The sequence below is a fragment of the Dunckerocampus dactyliophorus genome, chromosome 8 (genome assembly GCF_027744805.1).
Source record: "Dunckerocampus dactyliophorus isolate RoL2022-P2 chromosome 8, RoL_Ddac_1.1, whole genome shotgun sequence".
Classification (NCBI taxonomy): domain Eukaryota; kingdom Metazoa; phylum Chordata; class Actinopteri; order Syngnathiformes; family Syngnathidae; genus Dunckerocampus; species Dunckerocampus dactyliophorus.
In genome coordinates, this window is record NC_072826.1 from 8,534,522 (window position 1) to 8,551,148 (window position 16,627).

The 16,627-nt window shown below is 40.3% G+C and overlaps 1 protein-coding gene across 9 annotated transcripts in view; it reads left to right on the top strand.

Moving 5' to 3' along the window:
• Positions 1-15,353, top strand: part of LOC129186743 (citron rho-interacting kinase-like) — a 39,848-nt gene extending 24,495 nt beyond the window's left edge. For 3 of the 9 annotated variants that reach the window (XM_054785304.1, XM_054785305.1, XM_054785310.1), the window contains 26 exons: positions 754-951; positions 1,981-2,174; positions 2,267-2,402; positions 2,518-2,622; positions 2,809-2,949; positions 3,120-3,227; positions 3,524-3,716; positions 4,075-4,236; positions 4,830-4,853; positions 5,142-5,279; positions 5,669-5,849; positions 5,939-6,030; positions 6,116-6,220; positions 6,310-6,479; positions 7,001-7,045; positions 8,636-8,716; positions 8,804-8,939; positions 9,363-9,502; positions 9,608-9,700; positions 9,804-9,912; positions 10,006-10,134; positions 10,256-10,336; positions 10,425-10,503; positions 10,737-10,919; positions 12,216-12,603; positions 13,809-15,353. In XM_054785304.1, coding sequence (XP_054641279.1) covers positions 754-951; positions 1,981-2,174; positions 2,267-2,402; positions 2,518-2,622; positions 2,809-2,949; positions 3,120-3,227; positions 3,524-3,716; positions 4,075-4,236; positions 4,830-4,853; positions 5,142-5,279; positions 5,669-5,849; positions 5,939-6,030; positions 6,116-6,220; positions 6,310-6,479; positions 7,001-7,045; positions 8,636-8,716; positions 8,804-8,939; positions 9,363-9,502; positions 9,608-9,700; positions 9,804-9,912; positions 10,006-10,134; positions 10,256-10,336; positions 10,425-10,503; positions 10,737-10,919; positions 12,216-12,603; positions 13,809-13,832 — 3,435 coding nt within the window. In that variant the 3' untranslated portion in view covers positions 13,833-15,353. The remainder of the gene's footprint in view (positions 1-753; positions 952-1,980; positions 2,175-2,266; positions 2,403-2,517; positions 2,623-2,808; positions 2,950-3,119; positions 3,228-3,523; positions 3,717-4,074; positions 4,237-4,829; positions 4,854-5,141; positions 5,280-5,668; positions 5,850-5,938; positions 6,031-6,115; positions 6,221-6,309; positions 6,480-7,000; positions 7,046-8,635; positions 8,717-8,803; positions 8,940-9,362; positions 9,503-9,607; positions 9,701-9,803; positions 9,913-10,005; positions 10,135-10,255; positions 10,337-10,424; positions 10,504-10,736; positions 10,920-12,215; positions 12,604-13,808) is intronic. The other 6 variants (XM_054785307.1, XM_054785312.1, XM_054785308.1 and 3 more) reach the window with 4 other exon arrangements.
• The last annotated feature ends 1,274 nt before the right edge of the window (positions 15,354-16,627 follow it).

A 16,627-nucleotide genomic window follows, 5' to 3' on the forward strand; every position in this document is an offset into this window, starting at 1 on the left:
CTTTGTTCATAACGTGCACTTTTAATGGGCGGATAAGGAATAAGGAATCATACGCGGAAATTCACTTATCACGGTCGGGCCTGAACGCCTCACAGCGCAAGGAGAACAGAGCAGACAGGAGCAGAAAGATTCCAACGAAAATGAGGCTTTATCGTTGGATGTATGTATTTTTGTACTTCGGATACTACTTTATAATGATTGTTAAACTTTTCCCCTCCCCACTTTGGTGTTAAATTAATATGCAGACTTAAACCGTAGCCATCGTGAGCGGACAAAAGTGAAGCTCAAATTCAACCTATTCATACGGAAAGATGCCAACATCAGACTGAAATAAAAGATGTAGGATGATTACTTATCTATTTATCAGTGCTCATGGGAAACTATCAAAATTTGAATGCAAAATACACATTTTTGACCTGGAATTACTATAAAATTAATAAATCAAGTAATTATGTTCAATATTTCAAGTTAATTAAGATCAAAAGGTTTATGCTTTTCAGGTCAAATATGTGAACAGGTATGCGACTGTAAGTTTGGGTACCACTGCTGTTGGTAAAAAAATATTCTGACATGCACTTCATTATACAGTTATACATGCATGATTTAACCTTAATGTAGCAGGCTTATCAAAGGCCTTATTGTAAACGCTACATACCAAATATATGACTTTTCCTGGTGGGATTTTGGTATAGCATCGTAGACATTCTTCTCATCATCATTGCCACGCTCACGTGGTTGTTGGTGTTGCTTCAGGTGATCACTGACTTGGAGGAGCAACTTACCCAGCTGAGTCAGGAGAATGCCGAGTTGAACCGCCAGAACTTCTACCTATCCAAACAACTTGACGAAGCATCGGATGAGAGGGAGGACCAACTGCAGCTCAGCCAAGAAGTGGACCGGCTCAGGAGAGAGGTGGCAGATCGTGAAATGCATCTCAACAACCAGAAACAAGTAATGCTGTCTAATGTTAGACTAAACAAAGTAATTATTTTTAGTTAATTGAATACAGTGTTGCTCCTCTACAGTTACATACTGTATGAGGCGTGCACGTGAATATAATTGATACACTGATACAAATGTGCGCACACTCGCTACTACACATTACATTTACATGGCACTTTCATTACAAAGCTTAATACAAGTAGAATAAGTACAAAATAATCTACAAAGTCCAATAAATACATAATGAGGATAAGTGGCATAGAAAATGGATGGATAGAAGTCCAATAAATATGTGTACGGTAATTGAATTCAGGCGCTAGAGAGCAGATGAGAAGTTGTAATCGTGCGACCAGGTAGATAGAAATGACATGTATAATTGAAGAAAAATAAGGCTATTTAGTTTGTTCAATAAAAGAATAAGGTGTAGACAGGTACTGTATGTCAGCGGGGTCCAAACTTATTCCACGGAGGGATGCATACAGAAAATCAAAGAATGCAGTTTGGTATTTTTTAATTTTGTCAAACATTTTGTGAAAAGGCAAAAAAAAAAAAAAAATCCCATTACGTATATTTATAGTTCCATGTTCATATATATATATAGTATCAACATTTCAAGATTCTCTTTACATTTTCCCATTTTTGCTGGGTTTATTGATTTAATTTTATTTCCACAATGTGCTGTGGGCCAACAAATAAGCTGTGGGCTGCAAATGGCCCCCGGGCCACACTTTGGACACCACTGTTCTATATGAAAAGTATACTTAAATTGCTTCTGTTGTGATGTCTACAGTATATAGAACATGAAATAATGATTAAATTAACTTGACCCCCCTCACCTCATGTCATGGTTGGGGAAACACTGAAATAGAAAAAAATCTGTATTTTACCAGCACCAATCCATGGAAAGACTTGAGTAACTCATGCATATTTGTTGGCTGCAAATCTGCAAATGGAAAAGCAATAGGGGCACCAAACAAGTTTTTCAAAAATATGTGAGAGACATTGTCCTCTAACCTGCTGTTCTATTTACCTTCCTAGAACATTGAGACACTGAAGACAACGTGCAGCATGCTGGAGGAGCAGGTGGTGGAGCTTGAGTCCCTGAATGATGAGCTTCTGGAAAAGGAGAGACAGTGGGAGGCTTGGAGAGGGGCCCTGGAGGATGAAAAAAGCCAGGCTGAGAGACGCACCAGGGAACTGCAGAGACTGTTGGATAATGAAAAGCAAAACCGGTAAGGCTAAAGCATTCTCAAATGTTCTAAAGGTAATGATGATTTTGTTTGCTAAATGTTTTTATTGCCTGATTCTACTGTGCTTCTCACAGACTACGTGCAGACCAGCGTAGCACTGAGTCTCGCCAGGCAGTAGAACTAGCAGTCAAAGAGCACAAGGCTGAGATTTTAGCCCTGCAGCAGGCCTTGAAGGAGCAGAGACTCAAGGCTGAGAGTCTGTCTGATACTGTGAGTTGCCAGATTACGCTATCGTCTAAAATCACCACATACTGATTCAATTCAATCAAATACATAAGTTCTGTTCATGTGGATTGAATAAGTGCATATCCTTTTGTTGTCATAGCTCAATGATCTGGAGAAGAAGCATGCCATGCTGGAGATGAACGCTCGCAGCCTGCAGCAGAAATTGGAGACTGAGAGGGAGTTGAAACAGAGGCTGATGGAAGAGGTAAATCATTTAGATCATGTGTCCTATGATAATGTGGAATTGAAGCATTTTCTACACAAATGTGTAAAAGGCACTTCACACATCTGTTATAGTATTTTTCCTCTCCATTATATATAATAAATGTGTGTGACTGTGTTTTTTAATCACAATTCCTCTTTCAAGTATCGTCTGCTGCTATCTTTACAGCAAGGAAAGCTGCAGCAGCAGATGGATCTCCAAAAGAGCCACATTTTCCGTTTGACCCAGGGCCTACAGGATGCACTGGACCAGACTGACATGCTTAAGACTGAAAGGACCGATCTGGAGTACCAACTGGAGAATATACAGGTATCCAATGCAATATCTTAACAATTGGATGAGATGTTGTTTTGGGAATATTATAACTGATGTTCGTAGTCTTTCAAAATGATTCCTGGGGGACCTACTATACAGACAAATAAGACAAATATCCTAAGTAGTGTCCTTGAAGGGATATGAGATTCAGCTTTATTTTGCAGGCTGTATATTCCCACGAGAAGGTGAAGATGGAGGGGACTATCTCCCAACAGACCAAACTCATTGATTTCCTTCAGGCCAAAATGGACCAACCCACCAAGAAAAAGAAGGTCAGCACAAATATTTCATGACTACAATATGTCCTAATAGACTGGTTATATCGCCTTTAAAACCTGCACTGCACCTGGTGTGAGGCGGGGCCCATCAAATGTACACATGGACAAAAGGTATGAGGACACCTGGTCATTACCAATACACAAGGTCCCCCGAAAGTGTCTTTGTTTGTTGGAAAATTAAGATTCTGAGGGGAATTGGCTGGTGTGCTCCGTGACTGTTTGACATACAGCGTAAATGTGGTCATATTATAATATATGTACAGTAAGTAACACATTCGCTCTGTAAACAGGGTATATTTGGGCGGCGGCGTGAAGATGTCGGCACCACAACAAACGGGGCATTGACTCCTCAGTCTCAGCCAGCAGTTCCATTGCAGTACAGTGACATGAAGCTAGCGTTGGAGAATGAGCGCTCAAGATGTGCAGAGCTGGAGGAGGCTCTTCAGAAGATGAGGATAGAGCTACGATCCTTGAGAGAAGAGGGTAGGTCATGGCAGTCTATGTAGCGTTAACTTCCGGTCAGCTCAAGAGGTCAGGTAGCGCTTTAATAATGTAAAAATGAAAGTAAATTTTGTTATATCACACCTATTATTGATAGAATCAATTTATGACACCATGTTATTTTCATTTTAAGTCAGTGAGGCAATCATCCAAATTTAAAGGGAAATATGATCATGTTTTGAAGTACTCCACTGCCCATCAATCTGGAGCAGTGCAGAGAAGGTTATGATAGCAGCACTTTGCTCTACTACTTAAACATTAGTACCCAGAGATGGATATTTCCGGCTTTCAACTTACCACTGACTATGTACTTGGTCATTTTATTTCTCTGGAAATATAGCAGCTCATTTCAAAGCCCAGGATCACATGGCTCCTTCCACGCCAGCCCAGGCTCGCCATCAAATCCTCATGTCAGCCATTGTGAAGTCCCCAGAGCATCAACCCAACCCTTGTGGCCTGCTTAACCCCTCAACCCGCTCTAAGGAGACTTCCACACCTGAAGGTGACCCACATACATACAATTAGGCAGATCTTCACCCTGAAAAAGGTGTACTGTTGCCACAGTAGCATTCACCTCAATGCTATCACTGTCAAAACAAATGGGCCCCTTGTTTGCCTTTTTTTTGTGTGTGTGTGTTGCGTGTTTGTTTGTTTCTTTTGTGGCCTGTCCCTCAAGGCAGGATTCGATCTTTAATTAAGTGGATAACTATGTTCAGGACCTGGTAAATCTAGAACACTGAACAAATCGGGAGCATAAAGAAAAACATATTTTAGGTTTAAGTCACTGCGTTTTTATCCAGCTAATATTCTAATCCTGCCTGGGCCTGTTTCACAAGGGAAGAATAATGGATAAGTTTTCCTATATTGCATTATATTTTTTTCATCAATGAATTGGCAAACCAAGACTGAATTAAATACAATGGTGTAATTAAATCTGATCCCATCGGATACACCTAAATCAGTGATAAGACAATTGTTTTACTTTGTAATACAGGCCTCCAGGTGTGTGTGTGTGTGTATGTCTGTGTTTTACTGTCACTTAGCTATTGTTAGACTGCTATCTCCTTTCTGTCTCTTTCCTCTTATTCCTGGCAGAAAAGAGGAGGGTCACCTTTGAAAGTAAGTTAGCAGTCATGTCACAGTATGTCTTCTCAAATACATGTAGGGTAACTCATCTTCATTTTCTTGTACATTTGTCACGTTGGTGTGTCAGTGTGGCATGGTTAATGCATTCCATTCTGATTGGCATGCATAATCTGATTCATGTCAGTGTTTTGCCGTACCTAAACATTCAGTCAGCATTTAAATGACTTCATTCTGCCTGTGCCCTCCTGAATGACAACAAAATTTATTATAGTTTGGTCGTTAAATTTTTAGGCACACCTTTTTTTTGCCATATCATTTCAGAGTATGGTCGTCGTGTGAAGGAGCGAATGCACCACAACATTCCGCATCGCTTTACTGTGGGTCTTAACATGAGGGCTGCCAAATGTGCTGTCTGCCTGGACACTGTGCATTTTGGACGGCAGGCTGCCACTTGTCTAGGTCTGTGTCCTTTGAATACACAGAACAGCTAGCGTTTCAGAAAGGGATTTCTTGGCCAGTCTTAAAAAAATACTAATAGTCTTTGAAACAGATCCTCCACATTTAATCTTACATAAAAAAGAGAGGCATCTAATTTTAGCTTTTTGCAATGTTGGCTTTTTTGATGTCATTTTTATTTTTAAAAAAAATATTCTTGCAAACATTCTAGTGTTAAAAATAATATTATTCTAAAATACCTTTAAATAAACTCAGTATTCTATTTACGAATGTGCTTACTGCTACTGTATGTTGCATTGTTTTGGAAAAAAAACAATGCCTAAAAAATGCCTACATGAATTCATGTTGTGATGTGAATGCACGTTTCTGACTGACTTTTTTTCTTCTTATAGAGTGTAACACGCTTTGTCATCCCAAATGCTCACCATGCCTTCCAGCCACTTGTGGCCTGCCAGCCGAATATGCCACCCACTTTTCTGAGGCTTTATGCAGAGAGAAGGCCAGCTCCCCTGGACTACAGGTCAAGGAAGCCAGCGGTCATGTCCGCTTGGAAGGATGGATGAAACAACCCAGGTTAATAATTCACTCATCCTGACATACTGGCCTTGTACAGTGTTTGATACTCCACTTTTAAATCGTCTTTTCTGTCTTTGTTCACACAGAAATGGCAAGCGTGGTCAGCAGGGCTGGGAGAGAAAGTATGTGGTTCTTGATGGAACCAAAATATCAATCTATGATACGGAGCCCAGAGAAGGTCACTATTTTCACATTTGTTATCACTTCCAACTTCAAACAATACAGCAGTAACTCGTGCAAATAATGTGATGTCTTCTTTTTAGACTGCGTAAATGCAGAGGAGGAGTTTGAGCTATGCCTACCTGATGGAGAGGTGACTGTTCATGGAGCTGTTGGAGCCTCTGAGCTAATCAACACTGCAAAATCAGGTATTGGGTCAATAATGCCATCTTAACTATCAATGTGCTGTTCTCATCATTACTTATAATACTCAACTCTTGTGTGTGTGTTCACACAGATATCCCTTATGTTCTGAAGCTGGAATCCCATCCTCACACAACTTGTTGGCCAGGCCAATCTCTCTACTTCATGGCTCCCAGTTTCCCAGACAAACAGCGCTGGGTGGCTGTACTGGAGTCTGTGGTGGCTTGTAACCGCGGTTCTAAAGACAAAGGAGATACTGATGCTGTAAGTGCATTTTTAGTAGTATTCAAGATTCAAGATTCAAGAGAGTTTTATTGTCATGTGCATAGTACAACAGCAGTTATACCATGCAATGAAAATCTTATTCTGTTCATTCTCCCAAGAAAAGAAAGAAAACAAATGAAAGAATAAGAACATAAGAAACATAAACACATAAACATATATACCAATAAATTAAGCAACAACAACATTTTTATATATCGTTTGCAACTTTTAAAAAAGGAGTTTTAGGTGTTAGGCCTATGTCGAATTGTAATGTAACGCAAGGGTTGTGTGCGTTGTTTCGTGTGAAAACTAGATGAAATATATTGAATGGCGCCATTAACATCAGCCAGTGCCTTCATTTGTTGTTCTCCCCTTTCCTCTTTTCTCTTTCTCTGCATGTTCTCTACAACCACGTCTTGTAATTGTGTGTTGTCATCATCCTTGTTGTGATGTGATTGTACAATATGTATGTGTGTGTGTGTGTGTACCTCCATTCAACACGGTCGTCTGGACTATTATAGGCAGGTGTTTCTAAAAGACAGAAGAACCTATCACCTCTGGTTCAGGTACAGTAAGAAGCTGCACGAATGCTTTGGGCTTCAGTAACCAACTGGCTGAGCATGTACAGTAGTTGCTGTATCCGTCCATGCATAGAACACTATCGCTGATCTGTGCTGGGTAACACAGCACTAGGCTCATATCAAATGGTTCCATAGTAGCTGTTCTAAAGTGGCCAAATGTGCACTAAAAATGTCATGCACCATTCATGCATGGGTCCCAATTGGCACATCTATGCACCTTTGGCCTACACGACGCTGGGTTGTGCATGTTGCTGCAAGAGCCATGCGCTGCTTCAGCTTTTTCATAGAAACCACATACACACACACATACACACATACAGTACATGTGCTACATGATCTCACCTTCAGCATTCAGTAAGAATGTTTTTAAAGACTAGTGAGATTGTAAACAGTGTCAAAGACGGTAATAAGAGATGCTAGGAAAAAATGACAAAAAAAGATGCTCTTGCATCCCTGAAGTCAACAGGTTAACCAAAGCTTGCCTTCCTGATAGGTTAACATTGCATGCACCCAGCTGTTGTGGTGTGCCAATATTGCAGTTCAATGAAGAGCCGCTAGATGCAGAATTTTTATAATCAGAATGTTGAGCCACACATTGTTCTTGTGGAACTGTGATTTAACCAATTGGATGCAACCGCCATCATTTGTTAGATTTATTTCTGAATTTGAATGTTTATTTCAGTGGATTTAGTGTAACTGTTCAAATGTAAATTGCATTTTTATGTTCTGAATGTATTGGTTTTTTTGGCCCCTTTAAGACAAGACTCAATTCTAAAAATGTGAGAGCCATCAGTGGTGGGGAAAAACAGTTTAAATCAAGTCGTGACTTTCAGCCAGGCAGGCAAATTACATCTGGAGACTCCTCACAGCTCTCATCCACAGTACACAATTCTGCTCTGCTGTGTGTTTATTTGTCTTAAGATTGTGATATACCATATTTGTTCAACAACAGTATTTCTAAACAAGTGCACTCTAAACAACCAAACAAAATATATATTTAGAAAACGGTATTTAAATGATCAACATTCTTTTCCAAATACAAGCAGACACTGGCAGAGATTTGCAGCATGCAGCTAATTTAAGCTTGGCTGACATATTCCATCAGAGTTCAGAACAAAAATATATAAAGACCTATAAGAGGATTTACATACACTTGCCTCCCACGTTTCAACTGTCCATAGTACAGCATGCATTGATTCCTTTCCTGTTATTGCTATTACATATGCAGCTATAAAGCTTTGGGGTTTACCCAGAGAAGCATTATCTAGCCACAAACCAGCTTGAAATACTGAAAAATGGCAAGTTAGCAACAAACACTTAAATGTGTTTGCATAAACTACAAATACCCAGTATGTTTGCTAATTTCAGTGACATGTGTATAATGTGACCTATTTATTTAAGCTACATACTTACCTATGGCCACATGTACTAAGACATCATTAAGGAGCCTTTTCTTTATTTTCTTCATTGGGGAAATGCAAGGCATTTGACTGCTAGCTGTCACTCTTGGCCTCAAGCTTTATGTGCTAATAGCCTGCCTGACTTTCCACCCTCATCTCTTTGGTATCCTTACAGAAACTTCTGGGCAATTCCTTGCTGAAGTTGGAGGGTGACGACCGCTTGGACATCAACTGCACCCTGCCTCTCACTGACCAGGTTCTACCTCACACATAAGCGTTTATTTTGAGCTGAATTAGCGCCTGCAGGTTTCACGTCAATGACTGTCATCGTCATTCTCCTTAGCTCGTGCTGGTGGGCTCTGAGGAGGGCTTGTATGCTCTGAACGTTATCAAGAACTCTTTGACTCACATCCCAGGCCTGACCTCCGTGTTCCAGATTCAGATCCTGAGGGAGCTTGACAAGCTGTTGATGATCACTGGTTAGTGAATGAAGGCTTTTTACAACTACTTAATGAAGAGTCATTTATCATTTCATTTCGATGTTTCACATAGGACTGCAGTCTATTTGTGGCAATGGTAGGGCTGGGGTCAATGACATAACCATGTAATTGTCGAATGTGCATAATTGGCCATCATTCATTATCAAAAAGTGAGTCAAAACCATGAAAAACAAAACCAATATGAACTACAAATGAACAGCTTTTTGTAACGTCACATACTTGGAAATATTGCTAAGTTGGCAACACTTGTTGCGTCTTAAATACTGTAAATGAATGTATGGGAAACAATACATTTACTGTGTAGCTATCTCTCTGTATTTGCTCCTTTCTGTGCAACATGCATGAATAGTTTGCAAGATCTGCTGATGCACTGCAAGTCCTATCTATGAATGTGCCCTTCAGGAGAGGATCGGGCCCTGTGCTTGGTGGAGATCAAAAAGGTGAAACAGTCTTTGTCACAGTCTCATCTCCCAGCTCCACCTGACCTCAACCCCTTCATCTTTGAGACAGTAAAGGGTTGCCACCTCTTCTCCTCTGGAAAGGCCAGTTACATGACTTTCTTCTAGAGTATATGCAGAGTAAAGTCATCCAATTGGAGCCAAAGTTTAAGGAGCTGGCTGATAGCAGAGTTTTCCTCTTCTTCACAGATTGACAATGGAATCTGTATTTGCGCTGCTATGCCCAATAAGATTACAATCCTGCGACTTAATGAAAGCCTCAACAAGTTCTGCATCAGAAAGGTGAGATGCAAAGCTGAAGTAAAAGCTTAAATCGGCAGCAGGTCTGTTTCACTTCACCAAGAAAATGTGTGGTATTGATTGCAACTATTGATTGTGTTTGCAGGAGATTGAGACCTCAGAACCCTGTAGCTGTATTCACTTCACTGGCTACAGTATCATCATTGGCACCAACAAGTTTTATGAAATTGAGATGAAGCAGTATGTGTTAGAAGGTTGGTCATCAGTCACACTCATGACTCCTAGTTTTCTAGTATGGCTTGTTTACTCATACCTGTCCGAGCTGATGTGTATTCCTCTTCCTGCAGAGTTCCTGGATAAAAATGATGTGACGTTAGCCTCTGCTGTGTTCGCTGCGTCCTCCCACAGCTTCCCCATATCCATTATTCAAGTCACCACGGCTCCTCAGAAGGATGAATACCTGCTCTGTTTCCATGGTTAGATCTGTTTTGTACAACATGCCCAAAAAGTTGTAAATCACACTAATGTACAGTTCTTCCATGCATCTATTAGGAGTTGTTTTTTTGGGCTAAAGTTTATTCTACATATTTCTTGCAGAGTTTGGCGTCTTTGTGGACGCATACGGCCGCAGGAGTAGAAGTGATGATATCAAGTGGAGTCGCCTGCCTCTGTCATTTGGTCAGTGTGACTCTTGTAAAATTTGGCCCTTTTTGTATTCTTCTTTGATCAGCGTGTCATACGTTAAATTTGAATTTTGACATTTCAGCCTATAGAGAGCCCTACCTGTTTGTGACCTACTTCAACTCTCTGGATGTGATTGAGATTCAGGGACACGCTGCACTCGGGTAAGATTTGTTACATTCTCCTCCATCAGTGTTATAGTATCAATTTCTTACTGGATTTATATTTCAAATAATGACAAACACAAACCACACAACACTAGGTAGCCTTGCACTATGGTAAAACCATCTTGTTTTTAATCTTATTAGATTGTACGTGTGTACTTATTGTAATAGCCAAACCATCAAGGAATGAGAGTTTAAGGCCCCTGGTCTAAACTGTCCTCTTCCCAATTCAGGTCCCACTCATATGCTCACCTCGACATCCCCAACCCACGCTACCTTGGCCCAGCAATCTCCTCTGGCGCCATCTACTTGGCCTCCTCATACCAGAACAAACTGCGAGTCATTTGCTGTAAAGGCAACTTGATTCAGAACCAGGATGGTGGAGGAGACCTACAGCGTAGTGGCTCAGGACGCAGGTGAGGGTGATTTTATTAGTTGTTTTTTTTTTTAAAGATTTTTAAACATGGCCAAACTCACACTTTATTATTTCCACTTTATGACTGGTATTTTCCTTCCTTCAGCATGTTGTTTGTGTGCAAGTCAGCCAAATGGCTTTATTACTCATGTCTCTATGACAAAGTCTGATGACGCTATTGACCCGGTAACCAAAGTAACAAAGAACATCTATTATTCATGAGATAATAAATAGGGAAGTGGATGATTGAGCTTTTGCAGCTTGTTTAGATGCTTTCAAAAAAGCAGAATGATTGACAGATGTTTAATGAAATGTCAACTAAGAAGATATCATTTTATCTATAAGAGAAACAAACGAGTCACCCAAACATGGAAACGCTGTTGACTGATACCAAATTATGCTGAAGGAAGAAATTGTGAAATTAAAGAGTGAATGCTGCTCGTTACAACTTTCATTGATCTCTTTTTTTGTGTGTGTAAGCATTTTTCATTCACTTATTTTTGGTGAGGCTTGGTGCCTGCTATGCTGAAACGAGTGGCAATAGAAGATGACACATTGGTGTAGTTGGCACTGCAGGGCACAGGTTGGCATCCACAGGTGGTGATGGTTAGGTCTAGTTTTAGTTTCATGTGTGTGTGTAACACCTGCATTTTCTTCTTTACAGGAGGAAGAGTTCATTTTTTATATGTAATAAATCTTAAGGTCATTTAAAATGTCTTATGTCACTATTGAAAAGGAATTAATATTTGAATAAAGACTAAATTCTGACTGTTATGTGATGTGAGTGATCAATTGCAATGATACTTGTTATTCATGGAGCTACTTCAATAGATTCCTGAATTTCCGAAACTAAGAAAGGCTTATTCTTGCTTTGTTAGTTGTCCTGGGCTGCTCTGCAACTTTCCAAATATGTTTGTATTGTATCTTCTACTGTACATCAATGTGCATCAGCTTAACCAATGATTTTGACTGTGGTATCCGTTAACCAGCCTGAGTCCTGCAGTCCCAAACAAGCCCTATAGATACTGTGAATGTCCACTAAGCAGTCATTGTCTGTAAATATAAAACCAATCTGAACCCTTTCTGTGACATAATACAATTTTTGTGTACTTGATGTGTTTGTGTTTTAAAGTGATGATTATTTCTTGATTAATCAACAGACTCCAATGAGCATAGCACCAGGTTTGACAGTTATAATGCAAAACAGAAGCGCTTGATAGAATTGGAGTACATGACTACTCCTGCAGGGCTTGCCTTCTTTGTTACCTTCCCTCCTCTTTAAATTTCTCTCCAACAGCCCGAACAAACGTGGGCCTCCTTCCTACAATGAGCACATCTCTAAAAGGCTGGCAGCCAACCCCTTAGTCCACGGGGAGCCAGGTACACCCCACCGCTACCGAGAGGCCCGCACAGAGTTTCGGCGTGACAAGTCCCCCAGCCGCCCTCTGGAGAGAGAGAAGTCTCCTGGCAGAATGCTGGAGAGCCGGATAGTCGGGTCTCCCGGCAGGGCAATGGCTGATCCTCGATTGGAGCGCTCTCCGGCCAGGGCCATGGCGGACCCCCGCATAGACCGCTCCCCTGGGCACATGATGGATGTTCGCAGAGAGAGGTCTCCGGGACGATTTGAAGAGCGTCAAAGGCTTCATACTGGCTCTGGACGCACGCCCATCAACCCTCTTAACAAGGTCTGTTGTACAAAATGCACACTTTAATAGACACTTTTATTTGACTTCAGGTAGATTAGTTTAACGTTAAGACAGGAGGGTGGGAAAGGTGATTTATGGAGCAGTCTAGATTTAACGTTTATATGGGCTTTTCAAATGCTTTAAAGTGGATTCTTTCCAACCTTTTGAAATGAGCCAGAAGCTTTCTCCAGTATTTATGCTAATTTAATCTCCTTCCTGGCTGCAGCTTCATATTTACTATGAATATTTCATCATAGTATCGTCTTTTCATGTTTGCACTCAATAGTACCAGCCAGACTGTTGCTGCTTTGTATAGCAACAGCATTTCCTCCTGCGCCTTCTTTTGTTGTTCATGGCCCTGATTTTATTTCACTTTCAACATTTACACTGGAACCTCTAGAAGCCAAATGCCCCTGAGTTCAACCAAAAGTTGCACATAACCCTAAATTCAAACAGCCGTTGTGCATGATACAACCCAAGACCTTGGCATGTCTCTTGAGACTTCAGCTCAGCGGGCATCTAAAGAACTAACACCACGTTTTGCTTTTTATTTTCATTTTAGGAGAAGAGCAGAAATATACAGTAATTGCTAACATCAGAGTTTTGAATTGAAATGGGACATGTTGTGACTCATGGTGGGAATCTCTGGCCACCTCAGGATTCCACTCCATTTGTCATCATAGCAGATCGATAACTCCCTTACATTAAACCATGATTAAAATAATACATTTACAAAAATATCTGGCTAGAGCACTAACACGGGCCTCGTAGCTTAAATTAAGGGAAGAGTATTCTGAACCAGTAACATAAAAGACCGCCATTGTAATTTATAGTGAGTCATTTATACTGTTATATTGAGTAATGACTTCTTGCAATTTCCAATGGGTTGACAAGCTCGTTGTGAGTTTTTTCATAGCTCATGATTGGCTCCTGTCAAATAAAGAGCTGACTAGTCCTTGCGGGCTTGTGCGTTCTACAATATGTCATTTTATGACGTGGACACCTGCGGCTTACAGTCCGGTGCAGGTTATATATGTACAAATCTGTTTTTTCCTCGAAATTTAGCGGGTGCGGCTTATACACCACAATTCTGAACACATGCAATACTGACCAGCATCCAGGAATGGTTTCACGGTTTTGGTAATGTTTTTCTATTGTTACGGATTGTCTCTCCCCCCCCCCCCCCCCCCCCCCCCCATTAACAGGTATGGGACCAGTCGTCTGTTTAGGAGACACGTCGAGCTCTGACAGCGAGGTCTTTGAATGTCACCAAGTCACGATCAAACACTGCCACTCTTCTTTCGATTGACATCCAAGCCGGCAAAGCCACTCAACAAACAACTGTAGCTTTCTGAAGAGAGAGGTAATAAGGGAAATAAATGGTTGATTTGGCTTTCTTTCAAGAACGTACAATACAACACTGTATGAACAGCTTTCCAATCAGGGTGTTTTAGAGTAGCTCCAGACTTCTACATTTTCACAAGGCAACTATGCTAGAAGAGCACAGCTGTAGCAACGTCAAGTCGCATCTTGATGCCTAAAATGTTAACAAAAGCTGTCACTAATTATATATATTTTTTTTTTTTAATGCACGGGTTCTGTTGATTTACTGACGACTTCTAATAGCATCTGTGGCTCCACGTCAACACACAATCATTGTCAGCTAAATACAATCATCACCTACTAATTTTCTGTTTCGCCACAGTTTAGTTGGAACAAAATCAATGAAGCTACAAATCAGAAGGTTTGTCTTCTTTGAGGACACTAAAACTGCACTACCCACCATGCCGAGCAGCCATGAAGCATGCAGGACCTTTCTAATCCTTCAGAAGGCTTATCTGACTGTAAATAGACGAGACATAATTTTATATAAATATATATATATTGAGAAGGAATTTCAAGGCTGGATAAGCCGTGTCTATTTTTGTTAAAGAAAAAAAAAGTGATAACTTGTCCTCCTGAATGTCTAATAAGTATTCTTTTAAAACGTCCAGATGTCCCCTATCAAAGTGAGTGATTGACTTGTGTAGCACTTCCATCTGTCAATGGCAAACCAAATTTAAATGAAAAAAACAGGGGCAGGGGAGAGAAAAGATTGAAGCTTCTACTCTACTCTCCCGTATATTCAGTGTCACCCAAATAGTTTCAAGTAGTGTATGGTTTGTCAGTGGCATGACTGTGTATGTGTGAAATGACACAGAGCTTCTGCCTCATTTGGCTTTTATTTCAATTCTGCAATTCACCAAATGAGAAAATACCACTTTTCTTTGCACATGCAATTTATTCTGAATATCTCGAAAGGCAATCCTGGTTGTTGAAAGTGCCAGTACAATACTCACTCTATTGTCAAAGTGATGGTGATGTTTTCATTACTGTAAATCCAAATGTGACCAGTGAGATATGTTATGTTGTTTACAATGACACAACTAGGATGCTGTATTCATGAAGACTACCCTCCATCCTTAAGAGGCCTCCATAATTTTTAATGTCGAATTGAATGTATTGATGAAATGGGTCATAAATCTTCAACAAAAGCACGCAATGCAAACAAATGTGTTTCCTGTTCAGTTTCCTGCTGACTTCTATACATCTTTGATTTATTTTTATACTTTGAAAGCTGTATATTTCATTTTAATCATAATTACCATGATGCTGGATATGATATTGATGTCTGCTAACAACAAATGTTTTATTAGAGTTCCCAGTAGAGATATTAAATATAACCATTCACTTTTATGGTGTGTATTGCTGCCTTTTTTCCCCCCACTTTGCTGTAGCTTGTGCTTCCTTTAATGACCTCGAGGATTTAAGGCGGCTGTGTGACCATTTGTCCAATGGGTTTGAAGAGGTAGTTCTATTTTTAGGTGCGTATGTACGTACATCCCAGTGCTCAGCCCGCAGGGAGACAATGGCCTGTCATTCCAGCCACAGTAGCTGCTTTGGCTGAGGAGCTGTTTTCAACAATAGCATTCGCCCCCTCTGGGTAACAATAACTGTGACCTGGCTCTTCACATTATGCTTGTGACGTGACACCCCTGACATCTGCTGCTAGGCCATCAACAGCATTTTATTTGACAGCAGAGTTGGGCGTGCCTCTTTATATAGCACACACACACACGCATGGTGACACCTACATTCAAGTCACTCTCACACACTGTCACTTTTTTTGACCTGGGAACCTTAAGTCATATGGAGAGGACTTGTTAATGGAGAGCGCGTACATTGTAAGGATGTGTTCATTTAGCAGCGCGTTCTTGAACAATGTCTCAGAGCTCACTGGTGACAAACAAGCATGCAACTCATGTCTCCGTTGTCTATTTAACGTATTCTGCTGGGCCCACGGTCACGCTCTTCATATAGGGAAGAATGTCAATGAATGCATTCAAATCAGGTCCCAAAAATAGTGTTTATGAGTGCAGCACACAATGGAGACAAGTGCACCAGTGCCAATCATGTGACTAATGAGGACTAAGACTGTGAGGTGGTAACACTTCTGGCAGCTCTATAAATTCACTTAAGGTGGAGAAGGCCACGCTAACTCTAAATATGACGCGTTCACGCTACTGTATATTTTTATGTCAAACCTTTCCATGCTGTTGGATTTTGTTAAACACCAAAGTATGAAGTTAATGCTGAATTACCGTCATACTTTTATGTGTTTAATGAACATAACATTTTCAACACGTTATTGATCTGACACACTTCCTATCTGGTTGAAGGACTACACTGCACTACACGGTACTGATGATAAAAAATACTGAAAGAAAATGTGACTCACCAAAATGCTTTAAACTATGAAAATTAGGTAAAATATTATGTAGATTTTTATGTAATATATGTTAGATTTTAGTACATAATACTTAAAAGATGCACAAATTGCAAGAAAAATGTTATTTTCTTTGGGTTTTTATATTTTTTTTTTACCTTGATTTCTGATATTTAAGCTTGCTTAGATTGTGACATTGTGTTTAAAAGTTTTGGTTGTTAACTCGCCCCAAAACTACTAATTCATGGTAACAAAATG